General features: G+C 40.6%; 1 protein-coding gene and 1 long non-coding RNA gene across 3 annotated transcripts; one reads left to right on the forward strand and one right to left on the reverse strand.

Moving 5' to 3' along the window:
- Window positions 1–35: 35 nt before the first annotated feature.
- Window positions 36–3,707, reverse strand: LOC135289882 (uncharacterized). Its single transcript, XR_010352611.1, has 2 exons — window positions 3,089–3,707; window positions 36–492 (listed from the first exon to the last, which is right to left on the reverse strand). It is a non-coding gene; the product is annotated as an uncharacterized LOC135289882 (long non-coding RNA).
- Window positions 3,708–3,746: 39 nt separating this feature from the next.
- On the forward strand, window positions 3,747–12,769 carry LOC135290711 (protein enabled homolog). Of its 2 annotated transcripts, XM_064404629.1 has the most exons (3): window positions 3,747–6,110; window positions 12,024–12,164; window positions 12,336–12,769. In XM_064404629.1, exon 1 carries the CDS (start codon window positions 3,770–3,772, stop codon window positions 4,853–4,855), a length of 1,086 nt encoding a protein of 361 aa, XP_064260699.1. In that variant the 5' UTR covers window positions 3,747–3,769; the 3' UTR covers window positions 4,856–6,110; window positions 12,024–12,164; window positions 12,336–12,769. The 2 variants fall into 2 exon arrangements, with proteins under 2 accessions (XP_064260699.1, XP_064260700.1); XM_064404630.1 differs by lacking the exons at window positions 12,024–12,164; window positions 12,336–12,769 and adding an exon at window positions 7,315–8,819.
- The last annotated feature ends 1,107 nt before the right edge of the window (window positions 12,770–13,876 follow it).

A 13,876-nucleotide genomic window follows, 5' to 3' on the forward strand; every position in this document is an offset into this window, starting at 1 on the left:
AAAACGCAATATTAAAAGGCTGTCTCAGCCAGGCATAGCTTCACAGATGAGATACACACACATCTGCTGCTGGATTTATTGGTGATTCAGTAAAGCATATTGCACTGGAGATATGGGATGCTATAAACCAGAATGGGATAGTCTCACAATAAGCTCAGAAGCTCCAGATGTTAGTGACACAAGCAACAGAAACTCAGCAGAAGAACACTTTCAGGAGCTGCACTGTCTTTTTGCCTGCAGCCTTACAGAGTTGGAGACTGATGCAGAGTCTCTTCACGAGCTCTCTCCTGTGCTCTGCCACAGAATTCTTCATGCTGAGACGAACCTCTCCTGTGACTTTTCAGTTGGTCTGTTTGCCTCTGGTGATCTGGGATCCATGGGGTATCTTGGCAGTGCAGTATATCCCCATAAAACCAGCATTTTCCAGGATGGAAGAGTATTTCAGTGTTTTTCTGGTGAAATTGGTGTTTTGGTGTTTTTCAATGTTACACACTGTGATTTAAAAAAAAAAAAAAAGTTTTAGAATTAAATAAATAGACAACCACAAATAAAGAAATAGAATATTTTTCCCCTTTAAGGAATGAAAATGCTGTTTCCATTCTGTGCCTGCCTATTTCTTGTTCAAAGTGCTTTAGCTTCTTCCCCCTTATCATTCAATTTAATTCACCATCTGTTCACCCAGGACTTAGTATTTTCAGCTGAGATTTCAAAAGGAAGACCACATTAATCAAACATTAGTACTTTTGAAGCAAGTAGGATCTAGAAGAAACAGATGTATAAATCATGACACCTAATTACTGATCACATTTTTCTTTAGCTTGGAATGTAGGAATGCATATGCTTCACAGGTTGCTACATTATCCAGAGATTTGACTCAGGATGCAGAGGCAGGAGAATTAGATTTTCTTGGTGACATTAAGAGGACTCAGGGGTAACTCCTGCTTACAGCTAACAAGCTGAAACCAAAATTAGTGCTATGTCAGCATGCTCACAACAAATCAAAGTAATGTTAATAAATACACCCAGGGAATACAAAAAAAAAAGGTCAGAAAAGGCATCATTAGAAGTCAAGCTGTCAAGGAAAAAATTGGCTATTTTGGAAAGGGTTGAGACAATAGAGACAATCATTGCTGAAAAATGGCATTTTGAGATAAAATAGGTCAGAAGAGGTAAAGAATGAGAAATAGTAAACCAGCTAAAAGGGAGAGATGATTGCCTCATAAGCAATTATTTTCCACTCCAATTAGCACAAGTATAGTTTTTTTGACCTCTATTTTTTGCTTGTCACCAATCAGTTCAGAACCTTTTTCTATAAACTGTCCAGCTTTAAAATTTTTATCATACAGTTTTTCCCGTAGCAGCTTCTGTAACCAGTTTCCTAATGTTTTATCTTGTTTTCATTGGAATTTAATGTAATTGATTTTGCCTGCATATTGTCTTTAAACATGATGCTCCCCCTATCTTGGGACACTTTGAACTTCTCCTCCTGAAGGTGTTGTCTCTGATATTGGAGCTAGATGGGTGTTCAGAAATCACCTCTCTGAAGGACTTCTCTCTCCACGGACCACAATACCACAAAAAAAAAAGATCCTGGACAACCACCATAGTTATGTGGTACATTCAATATCTTTCCTTTAACACTTTAAGAGCCCCATAATATATGAGGATTGTGGTGTTCAAAATTTGCCATGTTATATGCAAGCGTTTTTTTGCTGTGTAGCAAGAGGATGTACAAAGAAAATACCATCTGCAGTCCAACCTGCCTGTATTTACACAGGAAAATATTTGAAATTTCTTGAAAAAATGCAGTTTAAATTAGCTTTACATGGATTTGAAATTCCGCCAGATCTGGCAATGTGAGGAGCTGCTTTCCTGTTTACCACATCCGGAGTGCTCCTCGTGCCCTGAAACTGATCCAATTTCTTTTGAATTTTGCTGCTACCTCCATTAAGCTCCATACGAGTTTAAGTGGCATTCTCAGCTCCCGCTGGATCAGGTGCAGAGGTCAATTCAGAAAAAGGTTGTTTAGACAGTGGTGTTTCTGTATTTACTCATTACATCTCTTTAAGTACAAACCTTGAAAATAGTGAGTTTTCTTTTGCTTTGTCAAAAACTGATATCTAGGATGTCAGTCTGATTTTATGTGTACCACAGCTCAGTTGATTTCAGTGGATTTGCCCCAGATTTATGTTGCTATAGGAGAAGGGTTGGTTTTAATGTCTGTCATCAGGACTGATTTTAGGAATTCTATCCACTATAAACACAGTTCCAGGAAACCAATTCAGTGAGTCAGACTTGTTGAGTCCAGTCTCCTGGCATTTAGGCACTACATGCCATTTGAGAGTTCTTTTCAGATAATAAACTGTTTCATTTCTAGGACTTAATCAGAGTTCATGACTCACTGGAAGTGTTGATTGCCCAAAAATTTGCCTTTTATAAACTTCTATTATCAGAAACTAATAGCTGTTTCTCATACATGCCAAGAAACATCTTCAAACTCTGTGTTTTTAGAACAAAATGGAAGCTGTATTGTGAACCCAGGATCTTCAAAGATGCCTTGTGGCACCACATTTAAATTTGCACTGGTTAATGCAGGAAAAAGTGGAAAAGATGTGTTGCCACAGGTTTTTATTATTGATTCCTATTCTATTCTTGTCTTTGTAGCCTTCTGATCTTCTTCTCTCTGTTCTTTTAGTGTAGTTGTAATGTAGTATTTTAGTATAATATATATCATAATAAATCAGCCTTCTGATGAAAATGGAGTCAAGCCTTGTGTCCTCGTCCGAGGGGTTGCAGTTTAAACAAGAATTGGTGACCCCTGGACGTGTGAAACTGATGGTCACCCCAAGAGTGACCATGGAGTCCAGCCTGGAGCTGAAGAAACGAGACCCTGAAGATGGGCAGAGTTCACAGCCAAGGCAAACAGGAGAACCTGTTGGACTTTCCTGGAGATTGTGTCCAGAGACTGCAGAGCAGCAGAGCTGCACAGCTGGATCCAGAAGGACACTGTCTAAAGGTACTGTTATTTTCTCCCTTCCTGAAAATCCTGCCATTCGCAAAAGGTGGGAGGAAAGTTGGGAAAATGTACCTTCGGAAGCTCAGGTTCCGTTTACTGCGTCAGAGGAGAAAGTTATTAAACTCTGGTGCAAATGGGGACACGATTTGATTTATTGGAAGGAAGATTACTATGACGTTTTCAGATGGGCAAAATTTCATAGATTTTTTACAAATGTGATATACTCCCTCGATTTAGATATTTGGGAGCTCATGAAGGCTGCTGTTGAGTGGACAGAGCACCAGGGTGTTAAACGCCCGTTGATATATTCAATATCCCAAGACATCTTATCCTGGGTTTTGACAGTAAAAAAGGCTGGGGGGGACATCATGGCTCGGTGGCACGGCCGCGCTCCGTATCCACCAGCTTCAGCACGAAAGAAGCCTCTCCAAGAAGACGAACCGTGGGTTTGCAGCCCTGCCGCACTGCCCACAGCTGAGCAAAAGTTTTTTTCTGTTCCTTCGGAGCAGACAGAGCTGCCTTCCCCCCCCCGCTCCTTCTCTTGGGGGGGAGAGGGAGCCGAGCCCGCCGCTTTCCGGGCCCGCCCCGCCCGCTCCACCGCGGAATTCTCCGTTTTCCCCACCCCGGGAGGGGGCGGATCCGACTCCGACTCCGCCTCAGCCAGCCCCGCGGGAGGCGACGGACCCCGAGGCTCCGCCTCAGCCAGCCCCGCCCGCGGCCCCGCAGCTGCCCGGGCCAGCTCCGCCGGCTCTGATGACTGCGCCTGCGCCGCGGCATCCGGAACCGCCTCCCGCCGATCCGCCCGTGTTGCCAGGCAACGCAATCAACAACAATGATTCCCCGGCTGTGGTGCTGTCCCCGGAAGCTGCAGGAGCTGCCTCCGTGTCTTCTTCTTTTTCTGCATCCCAGCCGGCAACGGAATTCGCAACGGTGCAGGCGGTGCCTGCGCGGGCCGACCCCGTGCCGAGCCCGCCGCCCCTGCCTGTCCCGCCGCTCCCTGCCGACCCGATTGCGGTGCAAGAACGTGTCGAGAATGGTGCTGAGCCCACGGGATCGCCTCAAGAGCTAACACCAGCGCCCGTGCTGCCCGCACCGCCCACCCCAGTTGTCCCGCAGGTTTCCGAAGCTCTGTCAGTCGCATCAGACCCTGCGAAGAGCCTGTCCTTCCGTGGAGGAGGCGTGGCCCTCCAGCTGACTGCAGGAGCAGTTCGGCTGGCTGTGTTCAAAATCAGTATGGTTTCTGGGTCGTTTCGTGTGTGGTCGGGGGCTTCTCCCTGGGGGTTGGGGTGCCTGCCTCCCCCCGAGTGCCCCAGAGGTGTGGGGGAGTTGGCTCCTGTGGCATCTGCCTCTGGTTCCCAGCCCAGTGGGGATGGGGGTGGTGCCGAGGGGCAGAATGCAGGAGCAGTGGCATTTGCCTTGCAGGAGCAAGAGACACAGAGCAAAGCAAGCATTGCTCGCTTGCTCTGGGGACAAGAAACCCTCAGATCTGGGATGACAATTCCTGAGCAAGCTTCTCTTCCCGAGCTGCCGGTGTGCACCGGTGCTGCTGGGGGGAAGAAGCATTGGGTCATTTCTGCTCTCAAGACGCTGGCAGCATGGTTCTGCCAGGTTCTGAGCACACAGAGCCCGCCTCACAGGCTGGTTCTGGGCCGTTTGGCTCATTTCCCTGGGCCGGGGCCACTGCCCCGTCCAGTGCTGGGTTTGGGGACTTTGCTTTCCCCACAGGGACCTGGGCCACCATTCTGTGAGCCAGGTCTGGGTTCTCTGGTCCTTCCACCAGGACCAGGGCCACCCAAGGGTCCTAGAGACCCTCTGCTGCTGCTACTCTTCTTCTTTTGAAAAAAAAAAAAAATTAATAAAGAAAAGTGGAAAGAGCTAGCAGCTCAAAAGCATTGAAAAGCCAAAAGTTAGCCTCAGCCCAAGTGGTTCAATGAAGGGCTGTGGCCAGGGCATTCCAGAAATTTCTCTGAATTGTTTGATGACTGTCAATGGATTTTTCATGATTCTTGTTTCTTTAGCAGTTCTCTGTTTCAGGACTCTGCAAGCCTGTTTCAGGACCAAAGGGGACTTCCAGAGATGTCAAAGAAGAACATCTTCAGTCCATGGACTCTGTCCTGAAACTCAGCTGTTTCTCGAAACAATGAACTTTCTTTGCATGAGTTTTTGCATTTTCTTATTTTTTAAGATTGTTTTAGTGTTATGATATAATTAGATGTTTGATAAGTGAAGAATTTCCCTGACCATTCCACATCAGCAGATGATTGAGATTTTGATTGGCAACAGATGAACCTCAAGAGGTGTTGTTCTCTCTTCTGCAAGGCGCCAGTAGAAGAGATTGCAGACATTTCTTTTTCTATTTAATTTAATAATTTAAAAGGGTGAGATGTTGCCAGGATATTTTAGTGAAAAAGCCTCTGCTAGGATTTTTCCTGTCCTGAGGAGCTGAGTGCCTCAGGAAAGAAATGTAAACAATGGCTATCTGCTGCTGTGGAATGCCACGGGTGCATCTTCCATTGGTCCATGTGGATTGTTTTCAATCAGTGACCAATCACAGCCACCTGTGCCAAGGCTGTGAGCAGTCACAGGTTTTTATCATTGATTCCTATTCTATTCTTGTCTTTGTAGCCTTCTGATCTTCTTCTCTCTGTTCTTTTAGTGTAGTTGTAATGTAGTATTTTAGTATAATATATAACATAATAAATCAGCCTGCTGATGAAAATGGAGTCAAGCCTTGTGTTCTCGCACCAGGGGTCTCAGTCTAAGCAAGAAAGATGCACCATAGTTTTTCCCTGTCTTGGACCTTTGGACTTCTCAGTAAAAGCTGGGCTGCGTAAAAGCCTGTCACACAGAGGTTTCCTCTGGATTGAGACTGTTTGCAACATGAGGCAATGTAATGTGACATATTCATCTTGATGGGAGTTGTTAATTATGAAGAGAGATGTTCAGTAACTTTGTGTCTTCAGAGGTGAAGAACAGGCTGTGTGCAATGGCAAAAAAAATGGACTTCATTCTGATGTGGTCAGAAACAGCCTTAGAACAGCAAGGAAGCTGTGAATCCCACAGACCAGTTATGCATTTCACACTCATCAAGGAGGTAATTAATTAAAAAAAGCTACTGTCACTAGTTGCAAGGTAACAGTGTAGTTTCCTCAGGCTTCTGATCAGCAAATGAATTTTTCTGATGATATAATATTGGTAACTCTTGGTGCTGGAGCCAGAAAAAAAGGAGGACTTTTTCTGAAACTTCTCACAATGCACTTAGTTTTATTTGTCTGGTTTACTTATATAATTTTATTTGACCCTAACATAATTTGCAGTGTTAATAAAAAGCTCATTTTCCTAACTTGCTCTGCATGAAAATACACCATTCCACTGTTGCATCTGAGAATAACCACATGCAGTTTTAAATTATAAGTGCAGCAAAAGATTAATCCTTAAATTTTTTGCTATCACTACGTTATATTTTTATGTAAAATTGTGTCATATATACTCCCCATTTGGCTTTCTAGACAAAGCAAGTAAAGAAAATGAAGAAGTAGGGAAGTAAACTGAGGTGAGGTAAAGAAGGTTACAAGGAAAACTGAATGGCAAAGAAAGCACAGCTATTGTTTAATGGATTTGAATTTTCTTTGCTGTAGATATGGCACCGGGGCACAGGACTGAAGGCTTCATTCTAGAGCCCCTTTCCTTAAAAAGTTGTGGATGGATTTCCACCATTGCTAAAGGATGGTGCACTGGACCATTCCCATTGACCTCTTAAGGGATGCAAGCCTTGCAGCAGAAAACTAGATTCTGTGTCATATCATATTTTCTTACTGTATGAAATTTTAAATATTTCATCCTTTTGTAATTTACCACATCCTTCATATCTTCTCATTCTTGTAATAGCTGTAATTGTCCATTATTTGTGTATGAGGAAATAATGTCTAAATTTTGGGCCCAGCCATAAATTTTCACATTTTCTCTCTGCTTACACTGAGGAGACCTTCCTGCCCTCTATGTTGTATTGTGCAGTGTAATGCAAATTAGTGAGTTCCTCTAGCATCACTGGATTAATTCCTCCTGGGGAAAAAAAACCCCAACTGGCATGAAATACTAAAAACAGTTTCATTGCAAGTTGACACTTTGTGGATGCCTTCAAATTTTTTTATATTATTGGCATAAACTGGTGCTTCATTGGAGGAAAAAAGAGCCTGTCAGTTTTGTTTGCATGCAAGTTATTGCCTCCCTTGCAAAAGCAATCTCATTCTCTGCGAAAAGCTGCTGTCAAGTCAAACAAAATGTTTTTCTGTGAACAGACATGGTTTGTGGAACGGGAGGTTACCCCATTACTGTCAGTGACAATGAGGAGGAGTTTTGGCAGCAGTGTGAGGCTATGGCACTGTCAGAGGTCTCCCTTCTGATGGAAGGTTGTGCTGCCCCAGCAGGGTGTAAGGGCTCCTTGGCCGTGCTCCTGTGAGGTTGGTATGCAATTACAGGATGAATCAAGGTGACATACGTGTTAGGGCTGCAAATATGATTGTGCTGAAATTAGAGGTTCAATTAAAGGATTGTCTGCAGCTATGTTATCTCATGATGTGCATCAGTCTGGGGTGTGACTGTAATGGAGTCTATAAAATCATTGTATTCAACAAAGGGGAAAAATTACTCTAACTAGAAAGAGGGTGTATTAAAATATCTTTTATCTATTTGTTATTTGAAGACACCTGAATTCATTTTTCCCACAACCGTGTACATGAAGGAAGGAAAAATAACCCCAAGCTACTGAACAGTAACACCAGTAAAAAAGCTTTTAAATAAACAGTTGTATTAGATGAATCTTGCTGTAACTAGCAACTAGGTCACACTGAAAGAATTTTTCTACCAACAAAAGGTTTTTCCTGCTTTGAGGTTAAACTGGCAAAAAAGCTCAGTAGGTCAGCAGAATATCCTGAGGGGAATGCTGACCAGCCAAAATCGTAATAATCAACCTGATTTCCTAGAAAAAATATCAAGGGCTACTGCTTGAGAGAATCTGAAGGCTAGAGGTGACCAGAAGGACGACTTCTAAGTATATTTGTAACTAATTGAAAAAACTAATTCACTGTCAGGGTTTAATGGCAGAGGAACTTCATTCCTCCAACCCTTAGATAAACAAGCTGGAAAACATTCAAATGAAAATGAAGAAGCCTTTTTCAAAAGCTGATTGTAAACAGTAATTTTTGTTCTGTGAGAATTCCAACATCTAAAAATTTAGTTTTATCTCAGTGGAATGAAGTCCAGGTTTTTAATTTCCTACTAAGACCTCATTTTTATACAAAATAACCCAAACCAAAAAAACCCACAAAAAAACCCAAAACCACAGAACATTCTGTTTTGACAGAAACCAAACATTCTTTCAGCTTTTGAAGTTCTTTTTTCAGAGCAACAACTCTATTTGGGGCTGTTAATAGGTTAGAGTTTTCTGCAGAGAAATATGAATCATTGCAAACGTTGACTTTTGTACTGTCTAACAAACTACGTTTGCATAACCTATACAATACACTTGGACAACTGCTCTTCTGACTCTTTCAATCAAAGGAGGAAAGAGTGGGTCATGAGGAAGAAACCAAGGAACTGGAAGATGTCCAATATATCACCTTTTCTTCATGTAATTTCTTATCATAATTTCTTATCATGATAGATTACACAAGGCACTCTGTTATTCCACTTAAAAAACTCTTCCATTAGCATAAAGAACTGTTAATAAAGATATATATCTGCATAATCTTTCTACATTACTTGTTCATCTTTCCCTAATCATGACCTCTTAATCTTTCTGTTCCTCTACCTGCTTACATTGCTTGCAATTTGGGTTTTTTTTGGTAAAGGAAAAAAAAATAATTGAAACAAAAAAATTAAAACATAGGATGAAACACATGAGTAAAAGTTGTGAGATTAGAGTATGATATGATTCATGTTCTGTAGCTTTTTAATATTGTTGATCAACGTGTGCCAGAGATTACTGCTGTGAGCAGCATGAGAAGTAACAGAGTAGTAAGAAGTGTGGTGATCTTCTGCAGAGCTCTGTAACATAATGTAGCCTCAAGACACATGTATTTTTTTATAAAAATAAGCCTCCTCTTTACTTCTATATTTTAATGGGAACAGTTCTCTTTTTTCTTCCCATTTTCCAACAGTACTGTAATTTGAACCTTTGACACTTTCCCCTTTATTTTCTTACCTAATTGGTGGTATACATTTCCTAATGCTAAGAATGGCACTTGCATCCAGAATTAGAGTCAGGCTTGCTACCACTGCAAAAATATGAAAACAAAAGTATTGGCTGAGTCAAGGAATTTGCTAATGATTATGAGGGCTGACCACAGGAGCTCTGCTCAGAGCCTGATCCTGGCTGGGTAACAGCATCTGGTGTCTGCACATTGCCTGTGCAAAATTAATTGGAAATCTCAGTCACAGTAACACCAGACTTCCGCTTCCTGCTTTTTATTTTAATAAATGGTGATCCTTAAAACTGGCAGTGTTGTGCCATTGATGGCTTGAGTCCACAAACTCATAGGAATGCAGGGAATGCTCCTTGTTGTTCCCAAGGATGTCCTTGCACCAGAAATCACTTGTATCTCATTGATATCATGAGGGCTGGTTCTGTATCAGTTCTGGCCCTAGACCCAGCATACTTTAATTCATACTGCACAAAAATACAGGGTCATAGTCACAACTGGGTCAAAACAAAGACCATCCAGTAACCCATCTCAGACAGAAACTTAAGAAATTATATAATATTACCAAAAGTATGTAGCATTGAAGTAAAGAGTACCTGGCAATCTGTGATTAAGGAACTTCCTGAACAAGAGGTTGAATTGAGTCCATTGTGTTCAACAGCTACCCCTGAATTTGTCAGCTGTCAATTTTTCTAATCCCACTCCCACTCTGACTACTCGACATTTGAGGATGATTAATTCCCCAGCTTAGCTGTGTGCTATGTCCCTTTTACTTGTTTTAAGCTTGCTGCCCCCTATGCTTGAGCTAAGACGAAAAGTAATCAACTGTCTGCTCTTCAGCTTTCCCTTGCCTTCTCTTCCACTCTTCCAGACTAGAGTCCAAATCTACTCGGATTAACCTGATACCAGAAACTTAAAATGGTTGTACACTTTTGGTCATCGCTATTACGAGTCCCCCACCTTCTGTTCTTCTACTATACTTTTTTTTGTGTACAAAATGCAGGAGTGATAGAGTTAATAGAGGGATATTGCGGTATTTTTCAGTTTATCCTTTACTTATCACTTGGTGTTTATAATTGTATTTTATATATTTTTTTTTTCCCTAGGAGACTGGCACTGAATTTCATGTAACATTTTATTACCAGTCACCCATCTCTAGATGAGACTCTCCTGAAATTTACCATAATTGACAAAGTTCCTTTACATTGTATTTAGCCTCTTTTTCAAATAATTGTTGTATTTATTTGGCAATATAATCATCCTTGACCAGTACTAGCAACCCTGCTAATAACCTGCTTTTCTCATGGATCTTTTCCACTTATAATGAGGGTACCAATGAAAAAAAAATTGCAGGAAAAAATAATCTAATCTTTCTTATATTGTTTGAATTATTTCTGCTTGAGCCACTCCTTCATTACCCGGAAAAAGGAATGTAGCTCTCTACTGTTGTTGGTTTAGTGTTTTTAGAGCATACTCAATTCATGCATGTGGAGACAAAAATAGCTTTGAATTATTTCCTCTCTGCTTATTATCTAGAACAAAAATAAGGAACAAAAGAGCAGGTAAAAAGGAGATGCCTGCAGCATGTTTACAATGAATGACATTGCAGCAATGCCACACTACAGCATGTCACACTTATTTATGAATTTGAAGCTATTTTCCATATTACAGGAGAATCAGCTCAGTAGAAGGAATTTATTATTCACTTCTTAAGTCAGATGCAAATGAATGCAACTCAGCCCAAAGATTTTTGTTTTACAAAAATCCTTTTGATTTTCTCTCATTTTGAATGGAAGAGCACTATCATGACCACAGTATAACAACACTGGCATTTACTGTACTATCTGATTGTTTATGGAATTTTAAAAGGTTTTTAGTAGAAAACTCAGGCATAGTACAGAAAGTTTGACATGGTAAGATACCTCACAGCACTTTAAAGTCAGAAACAGAAATCTTTCAAATTAATTTCGAAAAAGGTAGCCTAGTTAGACTGGTTGGCAGTAACTGAACATTAGTCTATGCAAGTAAAGTGAAGAAAACAGAAGTAGATTTTTCAAAAAAGGTACATCTTTCTCAATCTAGTGAGCCTATTAATGAAAATAATAAAGGAAGAGACTTCTATAATGAAAATCACTTTGAATTTTCAAAATCCAATGAAAGGTAATGCAGCTCAACAGCATTTTACAAGAGAATGGAGAAATAAAAAGTAATGTCAGTTTGAGAAAATCAAGTGTTACATTTTTAGAAAGGAAGTGCTCTGAAAAAGTTGAGCAGAGATGATGTAAATTGTTTTTGCCTGTGGATTTAAAACTTTGATTGCATGGATGTGACCAGCAGGAAATATTTTGCTACCACTCTTTCTAAGTTTATCGCTAGTTTTTCAAGATTGAGCTAGTAAAGGAAATGTCCTTTAGTGTGCCCCAGTCTTTAAAGATGTTGAGAACTTGTAACTCTCTGTGAGTCAGCAGTGGGTTACAGAGGCTCTTTGCCACATTAATTATTATGCCTAGTCAATGCAACAAAACCACTCACAATACTGTGTCTATAGGAATATTTTACCTGTGTCTAAATATAGCATTTTCTGAAAAGGCAGAGAGATGAGCTGACCAACTGGTCTAGAGAGGACTAGAGATTTTTTCTTGATGTAAAAGTGCTGGTAAATAATGTCAGGTAATGAGATCAGCTATTCCTTACAGTCACATGTGTTGAACATGACATATTTCCATCCTGTCAAATTCCAAAAGAGAATTAAGTCTTTAAGATCCTTGTTTTAACACCCACTTCAAATTCCACTATTTCTTTTACAGCATAGGATGTATCCCAATGCCGCGCTTAATTAGGAACACCTGAGATAGGATTCAAAAATGGAGGTGAAGAAACTTCATGCGCCCTAATGTTCACATTTCTCCCAGCTGAGGAGTGGTTCTTTAACAGCAAAATTTTAAAAGGTATCTACATTATTTGGGACCTGCACTCCTTTTATAGATAGATTTTTAACATAACAAATATCTAACCATTTGGATTAGAATTATCAGAAGTTGTTTAGAAATTTAATCTATTGTAAAAATCAAGTAGGGGCAAAAATTTAAATGTTGCTGTTAAAAAGCTGTCTTTCTCAGCCTTAGCTTCTATGGGAAACAAAACAAGACCAAAGCAACAGGAACAAAGCTGGTCTGAAATACTGTTTTGAAGTTCCAAACTCTCACACTAAAGAAAGAAAATGAGTAAGTTGCAAAGACAGTGAGAAGCTTATTTAATCTGCACTGAAATGAAGATGGAAAGGACAGTGAGTATACTGGATGGTGGGTTTGGAAATCAAAATGACTTTGACAAATAAACTAATTAGGATGGCAGTCAGAATGAGCAAAGGCAAGGTAAGTAAATGTCATCACTAATAAAAAATGATGAAAGGTTTTGAAGGAGCAAACCTTCAGAAAGGAAATTGAAGATCACTAGACTACAAGATAAAGTTCAGTTAAAAAACCAAAAATCAGTGCTATTGTGAGGGAAACGGTATTCAAAGCTGTGTACAGGTGGGAATAGTGAAAGATGAAAAATATGGGCAGTTGGGTAGCTGTCCCTAGGGCAGCTGCCCCACCCGCCCGGATGTTATGGACACAGATGTGAACGTGCAGCACAAAGTTGCTGGCCACGCTGCCTGGAGCCCTGGCAACCTGGAGAAGGATCTGTGCACAACTGCAGCCTCCTCTAAGCTATGCTCTGCAAAAGGTTCACCTTTTATTTGCTCAGCCACTTGGCAGTTTTTCAATTCTTCATTTGCATGTGGTATTGCTTTCACTTACTTTCAGTTTGCTCATTTATCTGGACTCTATTACTGTGTTTTGTTCCTGTATCCACTTTCCACAACCTCCCTTATCTCTTTCAATTCTGCTTAGATGGCAAATACTCTTCACGCTAATGGGAGGGGACTCAGACACTGGTTATTCCTTTTTGCTGTTGCCCATGGCAACAACAGGATATTTGGGATATGATAAAGTATTAATCTCTCTGCTCAATGCAGCTCTGGTAAGGCTCAGCTGAAGTCTGTCCCAGGCTTGGGTATTGCCCTTAGGAATGATGTAATTAATTTCAAAGAGTCTGGAGAATTTAATACGGTCAAATATGACCAGTAAAGAAAGACCAGAGGATCTTGCATTCTATGGCCCAAAGAGGACTCATAGGGCACATAATAATAATCTGAAATAAATAAATGTTTGTTATACATCCAAATATTTTGCTCCCTGTGCAAAATGTGGATCATAAAAGTTAATGGACTTCAATCCAAGCATGTGAAATTTTAGCTGTATATATTTTAATGGGAATAGAAGTACTGGGAGAGGGACTGCCAAAAGAGACAGGAGCAGTCTTGAACATGTATTTGTTGCAAGAATTACTAAGGATGAGATAATCCCTAAAGAGTCCTCCCAATTGTGCTTACTATGATTCTGTAACTAATGTTTCTGTTTCTCTCCTTATTCTGTTTCCTTTTGAAACAACAACATATATTCTGCTACCTTAAAGCTTTGGAAGACTATTTTTTAACAACACATTTATGAAGATCCAAAGAAAAGTTTCTTTCTTGTGGTCACTGTGACACATTTTCATAAGGGAGGCACCCACCCTCAATGAGCCTTTCATGTAGGAAAGGAGGATGGGTGAT

The sequence above is a fragment of the Passer domesticus genome, chromosome Z (assembly GCF_036417665.1).
Source record: "Passer domesticus isolate bPasDom1 chromosome Z, bPasDom1.hap1, whole genome shotgun sequence".
NCBI lineage: Eukaryota > Metazoa > Chordata > Aves > Passeriformes > Passeridae > Passer > Passer domesticus.

What these genes read in the sequence shown, in the direction of transcription:
- LOC135290711 (XM_064404629.1), top strand. Translation starts at nt 3,770, where the DNA reads ATGACTGCGCCTGCGCCGCGGCATCCGGAACCGCCTCCCGCCGATCCG.